At 42.7% G+C, this 26,481-nt stretch overlaps 1 protein-coding gene across 1 annotated transcript in view; it reads left to right on the forward strand.

Annotated features, from left to right (window-relative positions):
• Window positions 1-26,481, forward strand: part of LOC141799949 (plexin-A2-like) — a 308,159-nt gene that overhangs the window by 155,797 nt on the left and 125,881 nt on the right. Inside the window, exons 5-7 of the mRNA XM_074682379.1 lie at window positions 513-613; window positions 19,720-19,843; window positions 25,392-25,545. Coding sequence (XP_074538480.1) covers window positions 513-613; window positions 19,720-19,843; window positions 25,392-25,545 — 379 coding nt within the window. The remainder of the gene's footprint in view (window positions 1-512; window positions 614-19,719; window positions 19,844-25,391; window positions 25,546-26,481) is intronic.

Genomic DNA, 26,481 nt, shown 5'->3' on the forward strand with positions numbered 1-26,481 from the left:
GTTGGACGCATACTCGAGTGGAAAGTGTCTGTTCCTCCTCCTTGAAGTGTAGGTGTGTTTGTTCAGGCTGTACCTACATGGACAGATGCCCTGCTGCAGACAAGAGCCCATTGATGGCAGAGAAACAACTCTCTCTGGCCAACTGATCCCACCTGCTCACTGCTGTTTCTTTGGCTCTGCGTAAAGGCAACAGTTGCTCTACAGTTGACTTCTCACATATTGACTTTCAGGGGCAGAGTGCACCCAAATGCGGGTGGCTTATCATCCTGAGCATCAGATCAAACATGAAACATGAACATTGTTGTGATACTGAAGTGAAAGAGATTATAATCAGCCAATAATAACAGAACAAGCTCACGTATTGTTTGATATTGTGGAAATTAAAACATAATCCATCATTCATTGTTTTGCGCTTGAATGAGAATTCCTGTAGCACATGCAAACCTTTTTTTCTGAACCTTGTGATGTTTGCGTTTCTCTTCTATAACTCCAACTCTTCCATGTGCTTTCAGGTCACACAAGTTCCCATCGAGTCATGTGAGCAGTACGGGACATGTGGGGAGTGTCTGAGCTCGGGGGATCCACACTGCGGCTGGTGTGTCCTGCACAACATGTGAGTATCCAGATAACGCTGAACTTGTCCCAAACCGGTGCTACATTTCTGAATCCAAGGGAAGGAAATTTTCCTGGATCAAAATATTTTGAGGACAATTGATAACATCTGTCTGGAAATAGTTAGTTATGCCTCAGAGGTGCAAAACTTCCGACCCCACATGATTTGAAATTGTCAGGAAATTAAACCGTATTGTCCGTGTGGACCCAGAATTAAGACACAGACATAAACAAACCAGAGGTTTTATTTCTCATCACTTTTCCTGCACACAAATGCCAGATGTGCTGAGAGCTGTCTTTATGTTAAGTCCACATTGTCTCAAGCTGAATCTGTATTTTTGTGCAACTCCTGAGCAAGTTTAGGGACATTTTTCACAACAGCAGCAAGCAGCTGTAAGTACCAGGCATAGAAGCCATGTGAGTGACACCTGCTGGAGCTTAGGGGAACTACAAAGGAGCAGAGACAGGAAAAGCTTGGGTAGAAACAGGTACATTTATTGTGCTTTGAGTGTGAGTCATTTAATGTGGTTTTGTTTGACTTCAGATGAATGTTTAAGAGGATATATTGGGGATAAAGATGAATACAACTCTGAGAATCTGAAACAAGTGCAGCTCTGTCTCCATCTCTCTCTTTGTTTCTTAAGCACACACATCCCCTCTTCAGTCAGAGCTTCTTCCTTCGAGCTGCCAAGTCTTGAATTCTCCCCTCTTAAAACCTTCTCTCTGAAGGTATAGCTGAATATTTTGTGTGTCAGAGCCCCGCTGCAATCATCATTATCGTGATGGCGGCCCCTGCAAAGTGCACTTAAAGTAATTTACATCACTCCAAAGCTGGGACAGGACAAATAATTGCCTGGCGACAAGGTAATTCAGCATGTGCCAGTGTGGCGGTGCGGGAGGGGGCCGGCTGAAGCTCCGTATTCTCTGCAGCGTGCGTGCCTTCACACAGGGATCATTTACCACAACATTAGCCTCGACGCCAGGCTGTTCATCATATGCTTTTGTGTAGGTGTGGTAGGGAGCGGAATTAGTCTGATGGGGATTCAGAATCCTCTCCGTGTAAGAGGAGGTGATGCTAAAAGATGAATAGATCCTGGAGCTGATGCAGTGAAATCAGCTCTGAGAGAGAAGCAGCTGCTTGGTGTGTTTTAGAGTGTGTGTTAAGAGCCAGCATCTAGCACCTAGTTTTCGATTTTTGTGTACACGTGCAAACACTTGTGTGGAGCACTGTACTGTACCGTGGGGAGGGAAGGTCAGCACCCCGATTCACGTCAGATCAGCCATCTGTTCTCCCCACGCAGCAGACCCTCGTGCCACCTGTCTCTGCTCCTAATACCCCCTTTCTCTGCACTGACCCTGCAATGAGCGTGGCAGGACCCCTGTCAGCACGGGATGAGTTACTGCGCTGAGGAAAGAAAGTTTAGAGATGAACAGTTCACTGTTTTTAGAGATACTCATGATGACTCGCACATGCATTTTTAATTTGATGATAAACAGAGGTGAAATGCAAAAATAGGCGAAAACAGTGAAGTGTTGCAAAAGAGCAGAATGAGAAATCTGCTTTTTTAATGTACCTTGACATTACAGTGTCGGATTCAGCTTCTTCTATTGTAGAAAGAAATTTACTTTACCATGCCTGTTAGAATACACCTGCACCAGAAAATCCTCCAAAATAAGGCATTAACCTTTAAACACCTCTGGACTTTTTTACTTATTTTGACTAAAACAAGGTCAGAAAATGTCCTGTGAGTATGTGCTTAAGGATGTTTTTTTGGAGCACTTGGAAATTTTAATTTCTGGGAGTTATTTCCAATTTGCTGCATGTTATTTGAGAGTAAAACAGTTGAAGCTGAAGGAATATTATAAAACAAGATTTGATTTTAAAGGTTTAGCAGAAGGAAAAAAAACACTACAAATCTGATATCCCTGCGTGAAATTACCTTAACAACAACATATTGACTGAAAAAGCACCATGTCAGCTTTCACAAACCATTGGATTTCGTCCAATTGTGCACACCGTTCAGAAACATCTATGAACTTAAGTGCGCTTGTGCAAATGTGTCGACGCATCCTTAACAATAAAAACACACCATGGACAAATAGATTTGACAATTTTTTTCATTAAAAATACTTAATAACTTTTGAAACTGTGCTGAAATGGGGAGGCTGTAGCTCTCTCAACTTCATTGGAAAACAGATGAACACAAATCCCAGTTTGTAAGTTCAGAAAATGGGCTGGTTGGTAGAGCGATGCAAGTGTTGCTAGATCACTGTGTGGGTGCACTGTTTGTGCATGCAAATTGTAATATATCTTACTCTTCTTTTGAAATGCGATGATCTATCTGAGATCCATATAGAAATAGAACAGAAAATACATTATTTATCTGCGAGAGGAAATTCAGGAAAAGTCAGAGCAGCAATCAAGAAAAAAAAAGTAAGAAAGTGTATAGAAAGTGCAAAAAGGTCCATAAGAAAATAGATGCTGACAGCTTGTCCATCATTGTCCAGTCAGCCAGTCTCCACCTCCACAGGGTCCAGGACTGAGCTTCTTCAGCAGTCTGTTCAGTCTCTGTCTCCTGGATCCTGTCTGCTCACAGCAGGTGAAGCTCTTCCAATGTGGCTTTAGTGTCTCATGTTAGCTCTGTTAGCCATGTCTGTGAATAGCATGATGCTACTCTGCCTTCTTGTATTCCCTCTGTTGCTGGGTTAGCACGGCTAGCTTGTCCATCTTATTGGAGATAGATTTTACATTCCCCAATAACGATGGATGGAAGGACAGGTCCATGTCGTCACTTCTTAGCTTACACCTGAGAACCAGCAAGTCATCCTCACCTTGTTGGGAACATCAGGCCTTGCACAAGTTAGCATTGGTATGCTACAGGCTGCTATCAGCTGATCTCATATGTAAACAATGCAGCCATAGTTACATGTAAGATGAAATGCAAAGATGACAAGAAGATGAAAAAAAATGCAAGAAATGCACGAAGAAGAGAGAGCTGTTGCAACATGCAGCCACAACAGGGCGGCGCTGGTGTATGTTGTTTACCCAGACAAATTTGCCTTCTCATGGCACAGCAAAATAAAATGAAAACCACCTAAAAATAGAGCAGCAGCTCATAAAATAATCATTGGTCCCATTAAATGTCAGAAAGTTAGAAAAGAAGTCTTCTGAACTCACATATTTTTATTAATAAATGGCAAAAAGCAGCACATGCAAACAGCATTACCTAAATAATGCAACGGTTGTCGAAATTCATGGTGATTAGTTCACGTTTAATTAATTCCTCATTGCAGCTCCTGAGGTGTTTGCTGCATGGCTTTAACCAAGACTGGAAGCAAGTATGTGTCTGCAGAAAAAAGCAGCTGCACCCTTCTCCTGAACGGCACCCCCACCTCACTCATCCCACACTCCCCAAATTAAATTTCTCGCCAGCCGTGGTGCCATCCACAGCTGTAATCACTCCTGCTTCCCTCTGCCCCCTTTTCCCCTTCTATTCCTCCTCCACTTCTTCACCAACCGTCTCTTAGTCATTGTTGATTCTATGAAATCATACCCCCACCCCTCTCCTTCTCTCTTTTCCATGTTGCTCACTGAGCCCCCCCTCACAGCACAGCTAGCGCGAGAGCTACGCCGCTCATCTCAGCTCGGCGCGTCTCAACACTGCGCTGTCTCCCATTTCGACACTCTTCCCCTCTGGAATAAGCTCCTCCACACTCCAGAGAGGGATGGTTGCCACGCATAAACACCCATCTCTTTGATCACCCTTCCCTCCCTCCTTTTACAGCTGCCATCCACAATATACATCCCCCTTTTCTTCTGCACCCCCCTTCTTCTTCTCTTTATGTTTTTGCCTGTATACTCACTGAAGTGCAGCTTTCTAAGGTGGCTAATTAGGAGCATAGACGGACATTAGCTTGGTTTGCAATGATGAGTGAGAAGAAGAGAATGTGAGGGATGCAGAAAGAGGCTGTCCAGGAGTGGCGTCTCAGTCTTCCCTGCTTTCTTTCTTCTCCTTGTGATTCAGAGTGGTGTGAGACTCTAAAGTCCTTTAATTACCAGCAGCTGCTAGGCATCCAGTGAATGCATGAAGAATGAGAAAGAGGGTGGAAAAAAAGAGAGGGGATAAGAATGAGAGGAAGAGAATAAGAAAGAGGGAAAGGGAGTGTTTGATGTTGCGCACTCATCGGCCTACAAAACCGAGCAGCATTTTGATTGCGGCTCAAAGGGAGCTCATCATCTCGAGCGCTCTTCAGTAGCGGTCCTGTGAATGGAGAGCTCAGCCTCTGTCTGACCACGATCCAAAAACACCAGAGCTGTGATGATGCTTTCCCTCTGTCTGTCTGTCACTCTCTGCTTCTCTCCGTCTCCCGGAGCCTGCTTCTTGTCCCTGTTAGATTAGCTCTCTAATCATGCCCAAAAGAGGCTTTTCCATCTCGAAATGTCCCACATCACTCCGCTCTCCCTCCATCCTCTCAGCCTCAGCTCACTCAGAAATTCCAGGAGAAGACGAGAGGTTTTTGTCGAGATTTGTCAGGATTAGCCGCAAGTCTGACTTCAGTCCAAGGACTGAGATTGGACGAGGGATCCAGTGCCAAGGTCATTGGTTAGCCAGTGTAGTGAGTTTGTCCAAGTCAGTAGTTCCATCCAAGTTCCAGCCGTTCAAAAGAGCTGAAGTTCCCCTTTATCCAAAGATATGTCATTAATTATGAATGAAAGCTGTTTATTATTTAACATCCTTGATAACTTGACAGTTTCATCTTACTCTCATACATGGCTATTCCAAGGTGGAACACATACAAACCCAAGCATTGCTAAACCAAGTAAGATGTTGTTGCAGACCTAATGTGGTCGTATAAAAGCGAGATGATGGTACAACTTTGTTTCCGCTGTTAAGAGGAAGCTCTTCTATCACTCTGCCACTCGCTAAATGCTGAAAATTTATTTTTTCATGGTTGCTGAGGATAAGGTCAGACTTAGTCTCTTGTGAGGTTGGGTCTTGATAAACTTTGTAAATCCGAACAATATGAATAAAGATTGTTGTTGAGGCACTGTTGCTAAATCAATTTGTCTTGGACTCTAAAGTTTGCATTGTTGCGGTAAACTTTGCGTTCTTATGATTTAAGCTTTAAGTCTTTTTTTTATTGAATTACTTGATGCAAAGCATTGATTTTCTCTTTATAATGTCAGTGGAAGGATTATGTAGGGCAGCAAGTGAACATTTTGTCCTCGGCAGAAAAAATAGATAAGAGTAAGGATGTGAATTTTCACAAGGACCAAACTGTGATCGTTGGATGACTGGTTCAGAAAACCTCCAAAACTGCAGCTCTTGTGGGGGTCTCCCTGGTCTGCAGAGGTCAGTGCCTACCAAAAGGGGTCCAGGGAAGGAAAACCAGTTGAGCCTGTGACAGGGTTCACTGATGTGTGTAAGGAGTAAAGATGGTCTGTGTTGTCCCTCCAATAGAAGAGCTACTGGAGCTCAGAGTGTTGAAAAAGTAATGGCTGGGTCTGACACCAAGGTGTCAGAACACCGCAGACCTAAATTGTATTTGGCAAGTGGTCATATAATGTTGTGGCTGATTGGTATATATGCATTCATCATGGCTAAGCTATTCCACTGTTATCTGTGTTAGCTAGCTTTCTGCAGTCATCCCTGTGTTCCCACATTTTTAGGAAATCTTCAGAACTAGGTCTTGTGTTCCTGTGTTTCCCTTCAACTTAAGCCTTATCCTCCCACAAGACTTTTGGAAGTACTTAATAGTAAATGAATGAATGAATATTTTGATCATCATTCTAAGGACAAAGACATTTCAGCTAAAGCAGCGCTTGTAGATGTCAAAACCTTGTTTTCATGTCCTTAAGTAAGACAAACCAAATCAGATGAGTAAAAAAACGCAAACAGTACTTAATACAATCACATGCTACATGTGATTACACCTGAAAACCAGCAAGTCATCCTCACCTTGTTGGGAACATCAGGCCTTGCACAAGTTAGCATTGGCATGCTACAGGCTACATACCTACACACTACCAGAGTTAGCTGAAAGCTACATCCCATCTTTTGTCCATTACGACTGGATAAAAGCTTGGGTGTAACTGGCTACCACACTGGGAGAAAGAGGATAAAATCTGATACTCATTTATGAAAAAGGAAAGAATCTTAGAAATCATTATTTTTTAATTCAACCTTTATTTAACCAGGTAAATAACCCATTGAGACCAGGGTTTCTTTTAAAAGGGTGACCTGGGCAAGAAGGCAGCAGCACATGTCATAAAACCAAATATGGGAACAAAAGCATGCTTCCATTTCTCTTAGCTGTTAGCATCTCTTTCAGCCTCCTTCACTGCTACCTAGCTAAAAAATGCTTTGTCATTGCCTCGTGACTACATAGAACTTACTTTAGCAATTCATTAGAGTCACACATTACCTTTTTACTGTTAACCTGTTGGCTTTGGCTAAATGTAGCCTCTCAGTTACTCTTCTCTAAAATTAGCAGATACTTTTGCTAACTAGTAACTGTTAGCAGACCATTCAGTCTTTACTGTTTTTCATGTCAATCTAGCTTAAGTTGTTAGCTGCTGTTTGCTAAATTAATCAAGGTATTAAAAGCTAGTTTATTTTGTGTCATATTTTTATTTACTAATTATAAACATCACTCTTAGCTAGGTACTTCAACTACTACATGAGGCTAATTTTAGCCAGTTTACACTGTGTTTCCATTTTTAAAGCTATTCTTACTTGCTGCTCTTAGCCATTAATAATTAGCTAACTTGGTCAAATGTGTTAAATGATTTTGCATTTTTTGCTCGGTTTGACCCAGTTTGTAGAGTTTTGCTCTGAATTATTCTCTTTAAGGTTTACATTTCCTCTAAAGTAATGCATCATACGAGGTTGTAGTTATGTAACACATGCGTAAGAACTTGTGTTCACTTTGTCACAACCGATGCTAGTTGTTGTGTGTTTGACAGCTGGGGGCTGTTTGGCGTAGTAGGCCCCGGCAGAGAGTGAGTCAGCATTTGAGGGCCTCTCTGAGCAGATTCACATATCACTGTACTACACTGTGGCTCTGTGTTGTATTGTTCTGTCAGTCTGCGTGTGGCTGAACTGCTCAGATCTGTTTCAGCAGCAGCCCACACACAGCAGCATGAATGACACAGCTGTCCACTTCTCACAAATCTGTGTTACGAGCCTGAGTAAATGCTGTCAAATGATTTGTTGTGGTGTCCTGGTTGGAGCACATTAAATGGGTACACTTTGTCAACAGACAGGGAGGAAGCCAGTTTTTAAGAGAGTGGTCTTGTGTTGAGAATTTACCCTCGTATCTCAGCGAGACGAGGTAGGAATTCAAGGCGTCGCCGTGTTTGGTCGACTTTTTCGTGTTTGTTTACACGTCCCGTTCATCACTGAGTTACAAATGACTTCCAACACCGACCATAAAATTTCCTCTAATTTTCCAGTGGCAACAACAATTAGCCTAGCAATGAAAATGGCTGCTTCAGCCCATTGTGAATGTCAGGCTGTGTGTCTAATGGCCGACTCATCAGCTGCAGCCATGGTTAGCAGTCAAAGGGAAGCTGCATCCATCTTCCCAATTGTGCCTAATGAGTTATCGATCAGGAACATGCAGGTCTATCAATATTTCCATAGATTCTTCCCAGCACATAGCACAAGCACAGACTGGCTACATGATAGCTGAAATCCAGCAACCTGTACGTACTGTATGTGTGGGCCAGCAGGCTACATACTGGGCTTCATAATGATCCTAAAGACCCAGTGTGTCTGTATTCTTGCTTTGTTTGAGCTGCTTCCATCCCTGCGCTGCTTTTTCCGGCTTTTTGTTCCACTTTTTTCACTCTCAGCCCACTCAAGCAAAACTGTACCTTGATGCAGAGCACTGAAGAAAGGTCTCTTTGTAAATCTCTTTTCTGCCTTTATCTCTTTTCCTTACCTTCACCTCGTATCTTAAACAGAGCTTGACACACTTTGCTTTGCATGAGCCACATACTGGATTTGTCTGCTCACCCCCTTTTTTTTTTTTTCTTACTGTGTTAGCACTACAATAGCTTCAGGATTCATGAGACGATGGAGGGAACAGGTCATGGCTGTGGCTGCGCTCTGTGTCCAGTCTGTGCTCTCCTGTGGTGACATTATCAGCCACCACAGGGGGACGGACTACGACTTGTAGCGCTCGGTTTGACCCCTGACATGAACTCTGGGTTTCAAACGGCGCCTTCACATGTCAGCAGAAGCCCACACAGCAACTTGAGCCGTGGAAGCTCACCATCTCTGCTGCGGTTTGAAATTGAAAACCCTGCTTTTTTTATCTCCCCTTTTATTTTTTTACCCGTCTTTTTATTCATGCCTCCTGCGGACTGCATTTAAATGGATATTCCTGCACTTTAGGGATGCAGCAGTAAGAAACAAATGCCCTGAATCACTCTGTAGAAAGAGGGGAGGTTGTGTGTGTATGTGTGTGTGTGTGTGTGTAGGCAGCACAGCTTTGCACATCACTGCTTATCTAATGATTCCCCTTCTCATGTTGGGGACTCGCAGCCCCTCAGCAGTCAGTCTTCATACATGTTTATATTAACATGTGTTCCTGTAGAAGAGTCCCCAGACAAAAATCCCATTCAAGCAAATCAAATCACGCCAGGGATTCTCCAACACAACACCCCTCCACTTACGACTACTAAAGCTGTGTTAAGCAACATCAAATATTCAATATACATCTCGTCCCTCCTCCCTGTACCAACATCTTTCCTCTCCTCTCATTTTCTGTTCCATGTGGCGTTTTCTGTGCTCTGGCTCTTGTGTGCAAAGGTAGGGAGGTGATTTTTAAAATGGCTCCCCCTCTGTTTCCCCTCCTGTTTTTAAACATGGTGCTCACAGCTAGAGCTGCAATCAGACAGGCCTTCACACTTTCACTGGAGTCTTTAGATGTAGTAAAGGAGGGGAAGGGAGAGGAGGGAGGGGTACACAAAGGAAGAGAAATCCTTCTCTGTCGCCTGCTGCTCCTGCTCTGCCTTCAAGGCCAGGACGTGCTTGTGTATGTAAAGGTGCACATGAACATGTGGAGGATTTATTGTATGTTGCTTTGAATATGTATGCCTACGCACATGTTAGAGAGCGTATATTACCTCTGTGGTCTATGTGTCTCTGCGTGTTGGTGCGTACATGTGAATGGGTGTGTGTTTTTACGTCTGGGTGTCTATCAAACCTCGGCGCAGGAGACGACAGCGTAATTGCCTGTCTAGGGCAACAGAATGAGAAACAAGCACTGGTGTAACAGACCCTGAGGACTGTTCCCTTCACACTCTGCTGTGTAAGAAGTCATTTCTGCAGCCACGTAATGCTGCTCAGTATTTAAAAGGGGATATTAAAGTCTAAGTAACATCGGCGGGATCAGATTTGGCTGTGTAATTAGACGTTTTAACTCTCATTATTTCACCTTAGTGCCAGACAAAACCTGTGTCACTGTAAACCTGTAAGACTCACATTCATAAGAGTTCATCATCCAATTAAACAGTTCCAGCTAACTGTTGCTTGCGTTTTCAGCTTTATAATACAGTGAATTATTGATGCAGTCTTCAGGTAAGCTTATTATTGCAGCAGCTCAGCTCACAGCCTCTCAAATCCAGCAAGAGGATCCAATGGGACACTAGATTTTAGAAACAACAGCCTAAAAGAAAAACACTTATACAACAAAGGAATTATTACTGAAAAATAACAAAAGAACCTGCAAAGACGCTGACGGCAGCTCAGCTCACAGCCCCTAAAATCCAGCAAGAGGGCCCAATGAGACACTAGATTTTAGAAACAACAGCTTAGACTCTGGATCTGTGAGTTTGAAAAAAACCCACAAATATAACAAAGGAATTATTACCTAGAAATAGCAAAAGTATCTGCAGAGCTGAGCTGACAGTAGCTCAGCTCACAGCCCCTAAAACCTAGCAAGAGGATCTGGTGTGACACTAGATTTTAGAAACAAAAGCCTAGACTCTGGATCTGTAAATTAAAAGAGATAAACACTTAATACATCAGAGGAATAATATCCTATAAATGACAAAAAAAAATCCTGCAAAGATGCTTACAGCAGCTCAGCTCATAGCCCCTGAAACCCAGCAACAGAGCCCAGAAGACACTAGATTTTCAAAACAACAGCCAAGACTCTGGATCTTTGAAATTCAAGAGACATACGCTAATAAAAAATAGAATTATTACATAAAAATAATGAAAGTATCTGCAAAGAAGCTAACAACAGCTCAGCTCTCAGTCCCTGAAACCCAGCAACAGAGTCCAAAAGAGACAGTGTTTTCAAAACAACAGCTTAAACCCTGTATCTGGGAAACTTAAAGAGAAAAAACATGAATGTAACAAAGGAATCATAACCTAAAAAATAACAAAAGTATCTGCAAAGAGGCGAATAGCAGCTCAGCTCACAGTCCTTCCTGTACATTTGTGTCTCAAATGCTTAATTAGTGCTTAACATGCTTTGAAAAGACAACTTTTTTGAACAGTGAATGCAAAAGAATGTTTAACTTAAAACAGGCTCAACACCTTCAAACAGGCAAGTGGCAGCTCAGCTCACAGACCCATATAGACTTTTGAGTCTGTTAGAGAATGAAACATTAAAAAAGTGTTGTTTCGTCTTTTAACCTGTTGAAATATGTTTATTTATGAGTAAGAAAGATTAAACTTTTCCCACAAATTTTAACCAATAACTCAAAGCAAGCTGCAAACTTTCTAAGAGCAGCTCAGCTTGTAGTTCCTCCTAAAATTTTAAATCTGTCCAAAACAGGATGTTGAAGAAACCTTCATTAGAAATGCTTTACTTCATGTTTTGCCTGTTTTGAACATGAGTTTCTTCTTTGACAAAACAATGAATGCTCAAAGAATCTTTGACTTAAAGCTGGTTCAACGTTTACTAACAAGCTAGCAGCAGCTCAGCTCACAGTCCCATATGAACTAAATACACTGAAAATCCTTTGTACAGTGTTTTTACCTGTTAAGACATAGGGTTCTTGTTTCTAAAGAGGAGGAGACTCTTAATCACTGAACTCTGAATATGCTGGAAACATTCAGCTCAGCTCACAGACCCTTGTATTTTCATTTAAGTGCTTTTCAGGTTAAAACTGGATGGGTGCTGATCATAAAAAAGTCTTTGTGGGTACGAGCTGGTATTTGCTTTGTTTACTCGTCCTGACTAATGATTTGGTTTGTCGTTTTTATGGGGGCGCCCTGAATTCAACTGTACACTATGTATAGAAGAAGTAGGTTACTATATTAAGTTATATATACCATGTGAGGGATTATTCACTCTCACTTCCTGCACTGCAGCCCACACAAACTGCCACAGGACAAAAAATATACTCTCCTTCTCTCCTTTAGACGTGCATGAGTTTTGTTTGCCCACTCGCCTTGCATGACTGCATGAAACGTGGCTCCTGCCACTCAAATCGGCAGTCGTAGCCTGCAGTGGAGTTGTTGATGCTGGAGAGGAGTAATGATGGGAGTGCAAGCAGCTACTTCAGCACCATGGACAGGGCTTAGAGAGCATAACACCCAGGCTGACTGCCTCCAGAGGGCCCCGCGGGGAAAATATCCATGAGCTGCTTATTACAGGAGACAGACTGGAGGAAGTGTGTGCAAAAACATGTAGAGATGTAAGATTGTGTTCGTGCTTATTGTAGTGTGTGAGTTTATATCAGAAATGAAACAACATCAACATGTGACTCACTTTGTGTAACACCTCATTTCCTTGTTTGAGCGCCCTCTCAGGAATGTGATGGGAAACAAAGCATCCATGAGGGGTTTGATTGACAGGCCAGTGCCAGACAGGAGGATAAGGATGGTGTCCAGGAGGAGGGGGGGTCATATGAGGGAGGCAGAATTCTAGTCAACACTCAGTGGCATGCACTTCAGCTAATGAGAGAGGCAAGGGGTCAGCTTCTAACTACACAGAGATAATGGCCATCTCCTGAAACCATGGCAACAGCAGCCAGCCATCCTGCTACCCCCTGTTCCCCGCTTCCTAATCTCATGCTGCGCTCTCATCTTACTTTACCCCAACCAAAATGAGTTTTATTTTTAAAAAACACAGTGAGGAAAATGAATGCAGGGCTTTTTGTCTGTTAATGACCAGGCAAGGGTTTTGGTTTTTTTTTTATTTCGTTTTTTTTTTCTTGCATTTGCACCCATACAGCTCTGAGACATCAATCAATCAATCAATCAATCTTTATTTATATAGCGCCAAATCATAACAAATGTTATTTCAAGACACTTTACAAAAACATTTACAGGTCTAGACCCGTAAATGTTAATAAAATTTTATTAGCAGAAACCCAACATCAAGACAAGATAAGGAGTCTTATCTTATCTTAATCCACCATGAGTACAGGACTTTGCAGCATTTAGCAAGTTACAATGGCAAGGAAAAACTTCCCTTTAACGGGCAGAAACCTCGGACAGAACCAGACTCATGTTAGACAGACATCTGTCTCGACTGTGTTGGGGTTAGAGAGAGACAGATAGAGGAGAGAGAGTGGGAGAGAGAGGGGGGGGGAGAGAAAAAAGGAGGGGGGGGGGGGGGTAGGGATACACACACACGCACACAGACACACACACAGACACACATACACACACACACACACACACACAGAAAGGGAGAGAGAGAGAAACAGACGGAGTCTGAAGTTTGGCGCTGTGGCGACAGTTAAGGAGAAACCAGCAGGCCAAATCCAAGGCTGTAGTAGCTGGTGTCGGACAGGAGCACAGCCGCAGGCCGTCTTCTTCACCGATCCCCAGGAACCTACAAGACAAACTCAGACCCTCCCAGAGAGGTGTATGGTCAGTAACTATAACAGGACAGTAAGACTAGAAGTTAGACTGACAGAAAAAGAGGGAAACAGGAGCCCTGTGTGTCAGTTCCCCCCAGCAGTCTAAACCTATAGCAGCATAACTAAGAGCTGGTTCAGATCTGATCCAGCTCTAACTGTAAGCTTTATCAAAAAGGAAAGTTTTAAGTCTACTCTTAAAGGTTGAGACCGTGTCTGCTCCCCGGACCTCAACCGGTAAGTTATTCCAAAGAAGAGGAGCCTGATAACTAAAGGCTCGACCTCCCATACTACTTTTAGAGACCCTAGGTATAACGAGCAGACCAGCATGTTGAGAACGCAAAGACCTAGACGGATTATACGGAACAATTAAGTCTTTAAGATACGATGGCCCGATGCCATTAAGCGCTTTGTAAGTCAAAAGAAGAATTTTAAACTCTATCCTAGATTTTATAGGTAACCAGTGTAGAGACGCTAACACTGGAGAGATGTGCTCTCTCCTCCCAGTCCAAGTCAGTACCCGAGCGGCAGCATTCTGAACCAGCTGAAGAGTCCTAATAGACTTATTAGGACAGCCGGATAAAAGAGAGTTGCAGTAGTCCAGCCTAGAAGAAACGAAAGCATGGACCAGTTTCTCAGCGTCGCTCCGAGACAAGATGTGTCTAATTCTCTTGATATTGCGAAGATGAAAAAATGCCGTCCTTGAGACCTGTTGGATGTGAGAGTTAAAGGACAGGTCCTGATCCAAAAGAACTCCCAGGTTCCTGACAGTGGTGCTGGAAGCCAAGCTGATGTCGTCAGAGGCGGCGATGTTGTTCAAGAAAGCTTCTCTGAGATGTTTAGGTCCAAGAACAATGACTTCAGTCTTCTCTGAGTTCAGCAGTAAGAAGTTTCTGCTCATCCAGGACCTTACGTCTTTGAGGCATGCTTCAAGTTTAGATAAGCGGTTGGTTTCTTCAGGCTTCATTGACAAGTAAAGCTGAGTGTCATCTGCATAGCAGTGAAAGTTTATGGAGTGTTTCCTCAATATAGTGCCGAGAGGAAGCATATACAAGATGAAAAGAATCGGTCCGAGCACTGAACCTTGAGGAACTCCATATTGCACCCTGGTGTGAGAAGAAGAGACGTTGTTCACATGAACAAACTGATGTCGATCCGAAAGATACGATCGAAGCCAGGCTAAAGCGGTTCCTGAGATACCAAGAAGACTCTCTAATCTCCTCAGAAGAATGCAATGATCAATCGTGTCGAAAGCGGCACTAAGATCAAGCAAGACAAGCACAGAAAGAAGACCACTGTCCGAAGCCAAAAGTAGATCGTTGGTTACTTTCAGCAGCGCAGTCTCAGTGCTGTGGTGAGCTCTGAACCCAGACTGAAAGACCTCAAAAAGACTGTTGCTATGAAGAAAATCACAGAGCCGACTCGCAACAACTTTCTCCAAGATCTTAGAAACGAAAGAGAGGTTAGATATCGGTCTGTAGTTGACAAAAGAGCCTGAATCAAGTGTAGGCTTTTTAAGAAGAGGCTTAATAACAGCAACTTTAAAAAGTTGGGGCACGTAGCCCGACAGTAAAGACGCATTAATCATCCTTAGTAAAGAAGATCCGACCAAGGGAAAGACTTCCTTTAACAGCCAAGCTGGGATGGGATCCAGAAGACAAGTTGATGGTTTGGCTGAAGTGACAGTTGAATCCAGCTCTGACAGGTCCACAGGCGAGAAGCAGTCCAGGAGTATATTAGCTCTAAGCGACGTTTCCGCAAATTCGCCATCGATCGAAGGTTCTATCACGGTTGCATGTAACACGCTACTAATTTTATCTCTAATTTTTAATATCTTATTGTTAAAAAAGCTCATAAAGCCCTCACTGCTAAGCGATAGAGGAACGCATGGTTCAGTAGAGCTATGACTGTTTGTCAGCCTGGCTACAGTGCTGAAAAGGAATCTAGGATTGTTTTTATTCTCTTCTATAAGAGTCGAGTAGTAAGTTGCACGCGCAAGTCGCAAAGCCTTTCTATATTCATTTAGACTATTTTTCCAACGCGAGCAGGATTCGGTTGTTTTAGTCGAACGCCATATTCTTTCTAATTTCCTCGATTGTTGTTTGAGCTCACGAGTTTGAGCGTTGTACCACGGAGCGGAACGATGTCGTCTGAGAGTCCTCTGTCTGAGCGGAGCAATTGAATCGAGGACGGCTTGAAGAGAACCCGTGGTATCCGCAACAAGTTGATCAAGCTGAGAGGGAGCACAAGAGCTCTCTGCAAAAGTAGAGCAAGAATTCAAGGCAGCAGGAATAGCTTCCTTGAAAATGTCTACAGCTCTGTCAGACAAGTTCCTGGACAAGATGATTTTGTTCGCAGGTGAGAAATCCGACAGCAAGAATTCAAAAGTAATGAAGAAATGATCCGACAGAAGAGGATTCTGCGGCAAGACAGCCAAGTTGACAGGTTCCACGCCATAAGCAAGAACAAGATCCAAGGTGTGGTTAAAGCGATGAGTAGGATGGTTCACAGACTGTGTGAAACCAAAAGAATCCAGTAAAGACATGAAGGCAATACAAAGACTATTGTCAACGACGTCCACCTGAATATTAAAGTCACCGACAATGATAATTTTATCCGACAGAAGAACGATATTAGAAAGAAACTCTGAAAAGTCGGAGAGAAATTGAGAGTACGCGCCAGGAGGCCGGTAGACGATAACAAACAAAAACGGTTGCGCGGTTTTTACAGCTGGATGCAAGAAACTGAGAAAAAGACTTTCAAAAGAGCTAAAGCCTAGTTTAGGTCTAGTGCTAATATTAAAGCTAGAGTTAAAGATAGACATGCATAAAACATTGCACCGCAGCCTGCACCTGAAAGCAAATCAAGTCTATTATTATTATTTTTTATTTTCTTTTTCACTGTGGATGTAAAAGAAATTCCTCCCCTTAGAAAAGAGCACAAATTTCAACATGTTAAGGACTGAGAAAAAAGGAGCGATATGGGTAAAAATCAGAAATGGAGTTGAATGTAAAAAGTAGAAGTATGTGAATTTGTACCTTTTGAAAGAGACACATTTCAAAAGTAGGAATTGAGTTTGCAAAGTGGAGTCGAGGGGAAACCAGGTAATCGTTTTTAAAAAAGGAAAAAAAGATCCTGCTGCTCTGGCCCGCCCTTTCCCAGTAGGAAATTCACACTACTACACTAATTCTACACTTCCCTGCTCTCTAAAATCCCCAGGGGGTACTGTGCATACAAGTGTTTTTATGTGTGTGTGTAGTGTGTGTGTGAACCTCGGTGTGCTTGTGCTTGTTCATGTGAGTCTGCTGGAAATGGCTTGAACTTCTGACAACATAATTACACACACAAAGAGACACACTCACACACAAACTCACAGCAGCTGGGGATGAAGATGTAGCTCGGAGTATGTGTGAGAGTGTGTGCTTAAGGAGCATGATATGGGCTTTAACACACTGACACGTCGTGGCGCGCACACACACAGGAAGCAGCCAGGGGAGAATGGACAGGCCGTGTAGTGGCACATCAGCACCACGGACAGCGTCTGACCCATCTGAGTCCAATTAGAGCCGCTGTGACCAGACAGGCGGCGAGGCAGACACTTAGCTTGCCGGGTTGGATGAGGATAGAGAGCCTTTGGTGTAATGGGCTACAGGGAACACACACTTTTAATAAGAAGGCGGGGGCTGCCGGCTTTTAATGAGGGATGTGCTGGATTGTGGGGGTGTCATGTGGTCCCATATACCCTGTCTGACCATTAAGATCTCTTATGTGTGAACGCGGTGTAATTTGCTCTAGTTATATCTCCAGTGTTATGCAGTGATTGAGGAATAAATGTGGGCGTGTGGTACTCAGCGCTATGGCTCCATAGCTGGTGTATAAGTTCACCCACTGGAGGAAGTGCTTCCACTTCTGTTTCCAGAGCTTTATCGGGGATACTCAGCTTTTGGGGGCAATGTTCTGTTCTATAAAAGCTTTAGGGCGCCATATCGTAGAATCCAGCTGTTATTGATGCTGGGAGCATTGTTAAATGCTCATTTAACAAGAGTGTATGTGTTGTTTTAAATGATTTGAAGCAATCAGACAAAGCTGTTACTCTGGTTTGGTGTTTTAGCTTCAGTATGCCATATGTTGTGCAAAACAGCCTCATAACAGCAACAACAGCAACATCACTGTGCCAGACTTTTGATCATGTGAAGCCTCAATTAACATAAACTAGCATGAAAGATGGGCTGAACTTTACAAACTGCCAAAAACCAAAGAGCTGCTCATAAACTTCCTGCATGCCCACACTGGAAGTCAGCAGCCAGTCCATTTAGTCGGTTGAGAGGTACAAATGTGTCAGCACCACTGTGGATAACAAACACATTTTTAGCTAGCAGCGAAATCATCATCTTACGCCAGGAACACACCAACCATCAAATCACACCGGCTACATGTTTAGGCCGGCACAGCAGGACAAGGGTTTTTTTTTCCCCCTAACAGCTTTATTTAAGAAATTGATGGAAACAAACAGTATAAAAGAAAATTACTGAGAACATGTGCCAGGGGTGATGTTCATTATACAATAAAGTTATATATAATACAAAAGTCGATAGTCTTCATAGCCTTGAAGATTTGGTGATAAGTTTAAAGTTAAGTTCTATTTCTTTTTGAAATACATAAAAACAAGGAGTTTTCTTAGAGGGATCCTCTCCTCAAACCTGTTGATTCCTGGGACGGCATGGTCATGATGTTGGTTTGTTGTTACAGTCAAGCTAAGTACAATCTGGTTTTGAAACCTTTTTTAAATTTATAATTAATTTTTAATTTAATTATTTTGTCTTCAGACTTATTGTGTATTCCCTGAATGAAATTTAATTATTTCCATTGGCTACCGCAGAGAACTGTTCAGCAATTCTGTTGCAAAAAGTGAGCATTAGGCTTGAAATTAGCCGTTAGTGTGTTTGTTAACTTGTAACAGTAGCAAAAAAAAAAAAAAAAAAAAAAAACAAGGCGTGACGTTAGCATGGACTGTATAAACAATGGACGTAGTCTCTGCAACGTCACCGAAGCTGGTTTTGAGCTTCCATTCGAACAGCTACGGTGCCGCCGTCGGTCACGTGAGCGAAGCTGTGTCTCTGATTGGACACTTAAATGATCCTAATAACTTCTAAACCGTAGAGTTAGATAAAAATTCACAAACCGTATAGTGAGTGCCGATAGCGAAGTCAGTGTTTCAGACCCTAGATGGGTTTTTTTTAACCAGGCTATAAATTTGCTTTTTAATGTCCTTAAAAGTCCGTTTTTATGGCTGGGTGTGTACGTGACTCCCGGTCTTTCTACAGCTAGCCTCAAGCGGACTCTCTCTGGTTTATTGAAAACTGTTAGCATAACAAGGCGATACCACAAGTGCGTCACTGCTCTCTTGGGACTTACCATGTGCGTATTTACAAAATTCAGATTTTAACTGTGGCGTATAACATTAAAACTGGTACGTCTGTTACACCTTTGTAAGCTAACAAATGGTTATTGAGTACAGTTTATGAACGACGACGTTACGTAGTAGTTACGCTAAAAAAAATACTGTAGCTTCAGATTGAGGCATTACTTCATAACTCTGCATCATGTAAAAAGTTGTTCAAAGAGATTTCAGTAGTAATGTAAAGTAGTTCATTGTGCTGATGTGAAATGCAGTGTCCAAAAGGGAAAAAAAAACATAAATACTGCCTGAAAGTACCAAATTATTCAATATAACGTGATGCTTCTCATGTACCATTTTGAATTCAGGTAGCCCTTTCTGCCCTCACAGCATTTCTCCTTCATAAATCTTAACTTTCTACTCCAACGGGGTTTGAAATTTTATTTAGGAGAAAATGTTTTCTGTAAGTGTTCTGATGATTTTTAATCATCTTACTCTCCTCTCCTTACTTTTGTAGGATGAGGTATTAATCTCTGTCACAGCTCTGGCAATTTGTCTTCCTTACGCCCAACTTAAAGTGTCACTTAGTGTTTTTGTTGCAGGGTTTATTGCAACATGAGTTTTCATTTTAATTACAAATTTCTGTGTGTTTTTATACTTTTTTTGTCACTCAAAGTAATTATTTCCATTCCTGTAACACTCACAGCACATCAATTCTTGTAATTTATTCTTTCTTTGGGATGCGGAATAGTTTCCTGTAAGAAGTTTGAAAACAGTCCAAACTAAATTTTTGCTTTTCAGGTCTCTCTCTGTTGCATTTCTTTACTTTCACATCACTAACTTCTTCTCTTTGTCCCTCCCTTTCCCCTCTGCTCAGCTGTTCTCAGAAGAACCGGTGTGAGCGTGCCGATGAGCCCTACCGCTTCGCCGCCTCTCTCAACCAGTGTGTGAAGGCCACCGTTTACCCAGACAGCATTGCAGTGTCAGAGCCCAGCGTACCTGTAAGTCAACACACACACACAATCCCAAGTATATAACCGCTAATATACACGCAAAGTGCCAAAACACCAGCACTCTCAACCACCACTTGCACACATTACAATGAGAAATTAGCTCTCATTTACATATTCCCTTCCCACGTACAGAGGCAGAAGATTTTAAATGATCCCACATCGCAGTTTGCCTCGTCTTGATTGTGCTTGATGCATAAACATTAGATGGGAAGGTTCATAAGAGCTCTACGTGGGCGTTGCAGCGTGCATATGCTCACTTGGTAGCGAGCAGTCAATATGTGTGCCAAGACATGTTTGCGTGGGTGTGTGTGTGGGTGTAAAAGTTGTCCGAGTGCAGCTGAGTACAGTGCAGAATTTCCACACGGACTGAGAGAAAGCAGAAAAAAAACAGGCAGATTGAACATCAGCGGTGAAAGATTTAACATTTGAAATCTGGCGAGTGCTGCACATGATCACGCGCGGACGGACACTTGAGTCCTAAAATACCCACGCTGTTAAATCTGCAGTTTGTCCAAAATGTGGAAATGGACATGCTGTTCATTAAATCAGGATTGTTTGGTATATATAATGATCACAATCACAGTTATGCAAAGAAAGGCAAGTTTTGTGTAGACAGAGCTAAATTATACACTTTCAGAACATCATGTAGCGATGATTTGACAGGTGCACTGTGACTCATTCAGCAGATTTCAACTTTTCCATCCAGCTCCAGAACGTCTGTGATCAAACATAGGTCACTGTTTGAGTTATACCAATTCCTGGATTATTGTTTTACCAGCCTCTCTGAGTGTTAACCGTCTCCACAGGAAGCTTAATGTGACAGGTAGTTGGCAGCACAATGCTCTTATGCAGATGCAGATGCTGCTGTATGAGAAAGCAGCACAGAGAGAAGTCCAGAACAGCCCTGTGACCAACCTCTGCTGTGGCCTTCAAAGCAGGAAACTTCACTTAAACAAATTTTTAGACATGCACACACACCCTTCATGCTCCACCTGTGCAAGGTAATAGTGTAATAAGATCTGCCTGGTTCTTTAGTTGAACGACTCCCAAAGATCACAAGAGGAGGATCCATTTCTCCATTTCTCATTCTGGTCACAAGTAAAGTTTACAGCGCTAATCGATATGCTGCCGGTACCTGGCAATCAGTATCGGTACTCAACAGTTCCAATTTTTGGTACTTTTTTGTGGTAGAAACAATCAATTTGTTTGATAATAAAATCTCAATTATTTTCAATTTAACACATTCATTTCTCAGTATATAACCTTGTAATGCTGTGTTCATGTCCAGCATGGAAAATCACCTGCTCTTCCACTCCCTCACAGTTAGAACGATGCATTTAGGTACCTAAACATGGTACTTTTTGATTTTACATGAATCGGTACTCGGTACTTTTGACACAAATCAGTACCTTAAAAAGTACCTAATTCAGTACCCATCCCTTGTCTTTACCTACAGCTGGTGTCAGTTTTCAGAGAGATGTGCTATTCAAGTGTGTGTGTGAGCACACAATCAGAGCATGGAGCTAGGAGACTGGGTGAAAGTTTACACAAGGTCAAAAGCCGCATTTCCATCAAGCAGACTGGTTCGGTTCGTCTCTGTACGGTGCGCATTTTGTGGCGTTTCCACTGATTTGTCTCAGGACAGATCCCCAAATAACAGAGACGAGCTGTGCCACTTTTTGGGACCCTTTCGTTTAGGTGCCAGACTGAACCAATCTGCTCCCGGAAGGTGGAGCTACGACACTGTAGAACGTTGATTGGTCAAAAGAATCGTAGCTTACCCCGACAGCGGCTGCATTTCTTCTGGTGGCACACAGACTTCTCTGAAACAAAGGTTGATTGCACTTAGTATCAAAGAGCTACATGCCAATCACAGAGAGGAAGAAATGCTGCATGTCTTCCATCTATGCTTTTTGTTTACTCTGTCACGTTTTTCTTCTTCGTTGGATTTATTAGTGGGGTAAACTGTGTCGCACTGCTATGGCGTCACGCTATTGTTTAACAGCTGCGGCTTTCAACAACCGGCTTACACGCAGCCTACCATGAGAGGGCACAGTTTGCTGTGGAAACGCAAACAGGATCAGGCTTAACTGTATCAAACTGTGCCAAACAGTACTGAACCGACCTGGACTGCTTGGTGGAAACGCGGCTATAGAGACCTCAGACACAAGCTGGAGACAGAAGCTATCCTTCTATCTGCCAGACAATATACATTAACTCTGGGACTGTACAAGAACATAAGACGAGATCACTTAACTCAGTGACAATCATGTCATGTTCATGACAGTGTCATGTCAGTCTGATGCATACCCCTTTAAATAAAGTGTTACTGGTGTTTCTCTTTGTGTGCTTGTTGTTCCAAGCTGAGCTGTTGTCGCTGTCCATTTCCAGCTCTGTGTTTACATCCCCAGAACAAGCATGCACTTGTAATCTGTAAGTACTGGCACACTTCTGCCTGTTTACAGAGATACTTGGCACACTTTCATAGTGTTCTTCCAGGCATCAGGGTCCAGGATGTAATATTTCTGCTGTCTCATCCAACAAACCAAACACTGTGAAGCCCAGTGTCTGATATAGGGATGGTGACAGGCAGCAGCTTTTTCAGGACCGGTTCCTTCAGAGCAGGTTCACACTCTCATCTCCTCACACCCGGCCTCAGAGGACCTCGCCCTGTTGTCCAGTTCACAAACAGCTGTTTATCAGACACCATGTCAACAGTGATGTTTTTGTTTCCATGTCAGCCACTTCAGCAACAGGGTCATCACACGAATCCATAATCCCACAGAGGCCTGACAGCTATCTCCATGACAACACTCACCTCCTCATGTGGGCACTGACAGAAACGCTCGAAACACAGAAACCAACCCAATCACCTTTATTACAACTCTGGCACCAATTAAGCTGCGAAGAACATCCACCGAGCCCTTCAAGAGAGAAGAAAAGAGCAAACGATTCACACTCTGAGATGAGATTTCTCTGCTGCTGCGAGTTTTTGAGTGTTTATCTGTATATGTGTCTTGACAGAGCGATAAGAGCTAATTAATGTGAGAGGTAACTCGGGGAATTCTCCATCGAACAAAAGACATTGATTGCTGAGATTGCTGTAATCAAGGATCTCACCTCCGAGTGGAGCAACACAAACAGGGTGAGAGTAAACAGAGAGAAGACAGAGAAGAAATCATACATCCTCACACTTGGTACCAGCGTAAGCCAGCTAACAAGGGAGAGCGTGTAGTCAGCTGCAGAAACAGTCAGCATCACCAGAAAAGTCCTACTGTTAAGCTGCTCAGCTGCCTCGCCTGTCCCAGTCGCCCCGCGGTGTTTAGTGAGAGGCAGATAAAACAAAGAGAAACTTCAAACAGTATGGCCCAAAAATAACAGCTAATGGAACAAGGCTGTGAAATGCCATGGTGATAATTATCCAGGCTGCCTCTTTTGGCTGGAGAGCCCGAATCACACACACATACTCACACACACTCTGTGCGTGCAGAATACATTTATTTATAGGCAGAGCAGCTGAACACTCCAGCCCCGGTGTCACTGCTCTCCAGAGAATGACTTCAAACGCCCCTGTGAGCATCTGCATGTGTGTGCTACATTACATTACATTGTGTGTGAGTGTGCGCTGTGTTGTGTTTTCTTTATTTCTGCTTGTGTTTCATGTAACTCTGTGTCCTTGTGAGAGAAGACGTAACAGGACTTAAAAATAGCACGAGCTAAAGTTCTCATTTCCTCCTCTACTTCTGCTCAAATGACCACGAACTGAATCAGATTCTGTCTCTACCTCAGGTCTGATTTTCTGTGCACTCAAACTGAAGATTAGAATCTAATCACGGCCTTATTTTTCTTATTATGGTGTTGATCGCATTTTTAAGGAGCAGCAGCGCTTCTTGGCAAAGTGGACGGACAGCTTTGCCAGCAGCAGAGTGTTCTTTTTACATTCTGTTTGGAGCTTATTACTCGGCTGCCTTCAAGCTGCTCTGGTTTTAACATTCTCCCTATCATATCATCTTGCTCAAGCCAGAGCTGTGGATGTTTTTCAGGTAATTTAAGATTGCTGAGGCCTAACAGAGGAACCTGTTGTATCATCACGTGGGCACAGCTGACCGAGCTTTTGCACATCTGTGCTGTGAATGTGATTGAGCAGCAGAGCAGCTTTGTCGATGATAGCCTATTCTTGCCATTTCCTTAACAGAATAACAGTAAAAATATCTTTCCTATCCTAAAAAAAGGGAAAATGCTACCAGCTTTTTTCAGTTTTTAGTTGATGACCACTTGTGGAAAACAACCCACACAGCTAAAGACACAGGTAGAATTTTGCCAATCTTGCCTCTTTTTTCGAAAAGTACAGCTGCAAGGGTCTACCTGGGACGATAGGCTATTCTAGCGATTTGATTCGATTCTACAACAATTTTTGGGGTGCCGATTCGATTAAAACTGCAATTCTTCGACAATAACGCTTTATGTGATTTTTAGTTAGCTTTTTTAACACCAGACCATGGGAAAAAGTGAAATGATGATGGTGATAATGTCTACAGACTTTATCAGGAACCATATTTTGCCTTAAAATGCACATCCCATGAGTCAGAGAGAAAAAATTCACCCTCTGCTGGAGAAGAGTGGTATTTTTTTCCAATCTAGTTTATAAACAAAGACTGAAATAAAGGATTTAATTTTTTAAAAAAGGCAATTTTTTGACAAAGAATACCAATTTTGATATTGTTAAGCAATGGATTTTTTTCTCCCACCCCTAGCGCTTTTTTTATCTTCGATGGAATCAATCAGATATATCTATTAACCTCGAATATTTGATGCTAATTCTAATTAGGGCAAAATTTTGGGTTGTGAGACCAACATGTGCTGGTGTAATCCCAGAGGTGTGAGGATCACGAGATGTGCCCAATTTGTGATGTCACAAATTGGTGGATGTATTTAAAAAAGCAAACCAAGCATAACACTCTCCAAAACAAAAGATTCTCAGTGTTCAAAATGTACAGAAGTATTTTATTGCAATACTTGTCCTGGGGTTACTCCTTCCAGTAGCGAGAGGGAGATAAGATTTGCTCAATTTGTGATGTCACAAATTGGCGAATGTCTTCAAAGAGTAAATTAAACACAACACTTTCCAAAAAGAAAAATTCTCAGTGTTCAAAGTGCACAGAAATATCTAATAACTGTCACTCAAATAGAGGAATACAGGTTAATTAAGAGACAATGACTTCGTGGGGGCAACAGTGGAAAAGGCTTCCAGAGAGCTGGCCAACTGGAAGACAGGAAGGAATCTATCACAGAGCTGCAAGAAGGCAGTAAAAGCCTGAAAACCAACACGCTACCTTTTTTTTAATCCAGTTTTTCTGAGCATAATTTTATATATTTTCCTTTAGTAGAGATGTTAATGGATGATAGTTGCATTTTCACTGTTAAAACCATTTCTAACTAATTCCTGGCAAAGGGATCTCTGATCTCATAATTATTACAATTTTTTCTCCGGTCTACTTTTTTAACATTGTCGTAATGTCCTTTATCTTTTTTGCAGCTGCTGGTGAGGGTGAGCCATGTTCCAGACCTTTCCGCAGGCATCACCTGCTCCTTTGGGAACCTGACGGAGGTGGAGGGGCAAGTCAACGGGAACCAGATACTGTGTGTGTCTCCTGCTGCCAAGGATGTCCCCCTCATTCCCACAGACCAAGGTACACTCAACAATCAAATTCAGAAACGCTAATCTGTTGAAATATGTGTGCCTTCAGAAGTAGAATGCAGTGCACTGATCTGATCTTGGCAGTAAGTTGAGAACACAGTCTCTGCCATTTGTCCCCCTCTGTCTGTTATTTATGCTCCACTGGGCTGCTGATCTGCTCACCCTCCCAAACGTCTATATTGATTCAACACTCCTAAGTTTAAGCAGGCCTCTGTCTGCATAACAAGCTCCTGCTGATCAAGAATCAGTCATCTGTCAGTGAAGTGTGCCACACACAAGGCCAAGCCCCATTAGAGCTGATGGAGGATCAGATTATGGTCTCCTGGCCTGTGGCTGAGCTGCAGATCACCACATTACTGCCCTCAGATAGGACTAATGGGCAGCGCTGTGCCATGCTGTTCAATCAGCTGAGGCACGACGGCAGCGTTGATGGAGTGGATTAGAGTCTTATCAAAGCCAAGTCAACGGCTGCTTGTTTGCTTCGAAGTCATTCCTGATGGATTGGCACATTTAAAAGACATTAAATGGAAGTGACAGAAATGTTACTTCTGACTTCCTGTGTCCAGCATTTTCACCCAACAAGCAAAAAAGCATGTAGCACACAGGCTTAATGTTGCTTCCTATGAAGACCACAACATGTAATGCTACGCTCACTGAATGCTTATCTAACCCTGCCTCTAACCACTGGATCTAACTGTGACCATGAATAAGTATGAACAGATTGATGTGCTGATTATCACCGTTTTAAAAATCAAAATTGAATAAAAGTAAACACAGTTACTACCCTATCTGAGCTACTTGGAGGAGCTAGCCACCAAAAACCGTGGGTGGACCCACCCAGAGCAGCTTCAGCACTCCATTCACTGGCTTCTCTGTTGGTCTTGATGTGAGACATACATCTACCAAACATGCAAGGAAAAACCTTGCA

Source organism: Halichoeres trimaculatus, unplaced genomic scaffold (assembly GCF_033239565.1).
Source record: "Halichoeres trimaculatus isolate MK-OKI-2021-1 unplaced genomic scaffold, fHalTri1.1 fHalTri1_scaffold_11, whole genome shotgun sequence".
NCBI classification, from domain to species: Eukaryota; Metazoa; Chordata; class Actinopteri; order Labriformes; family Labridae; genus Halichoeres; species Halichoeres trimaculatus.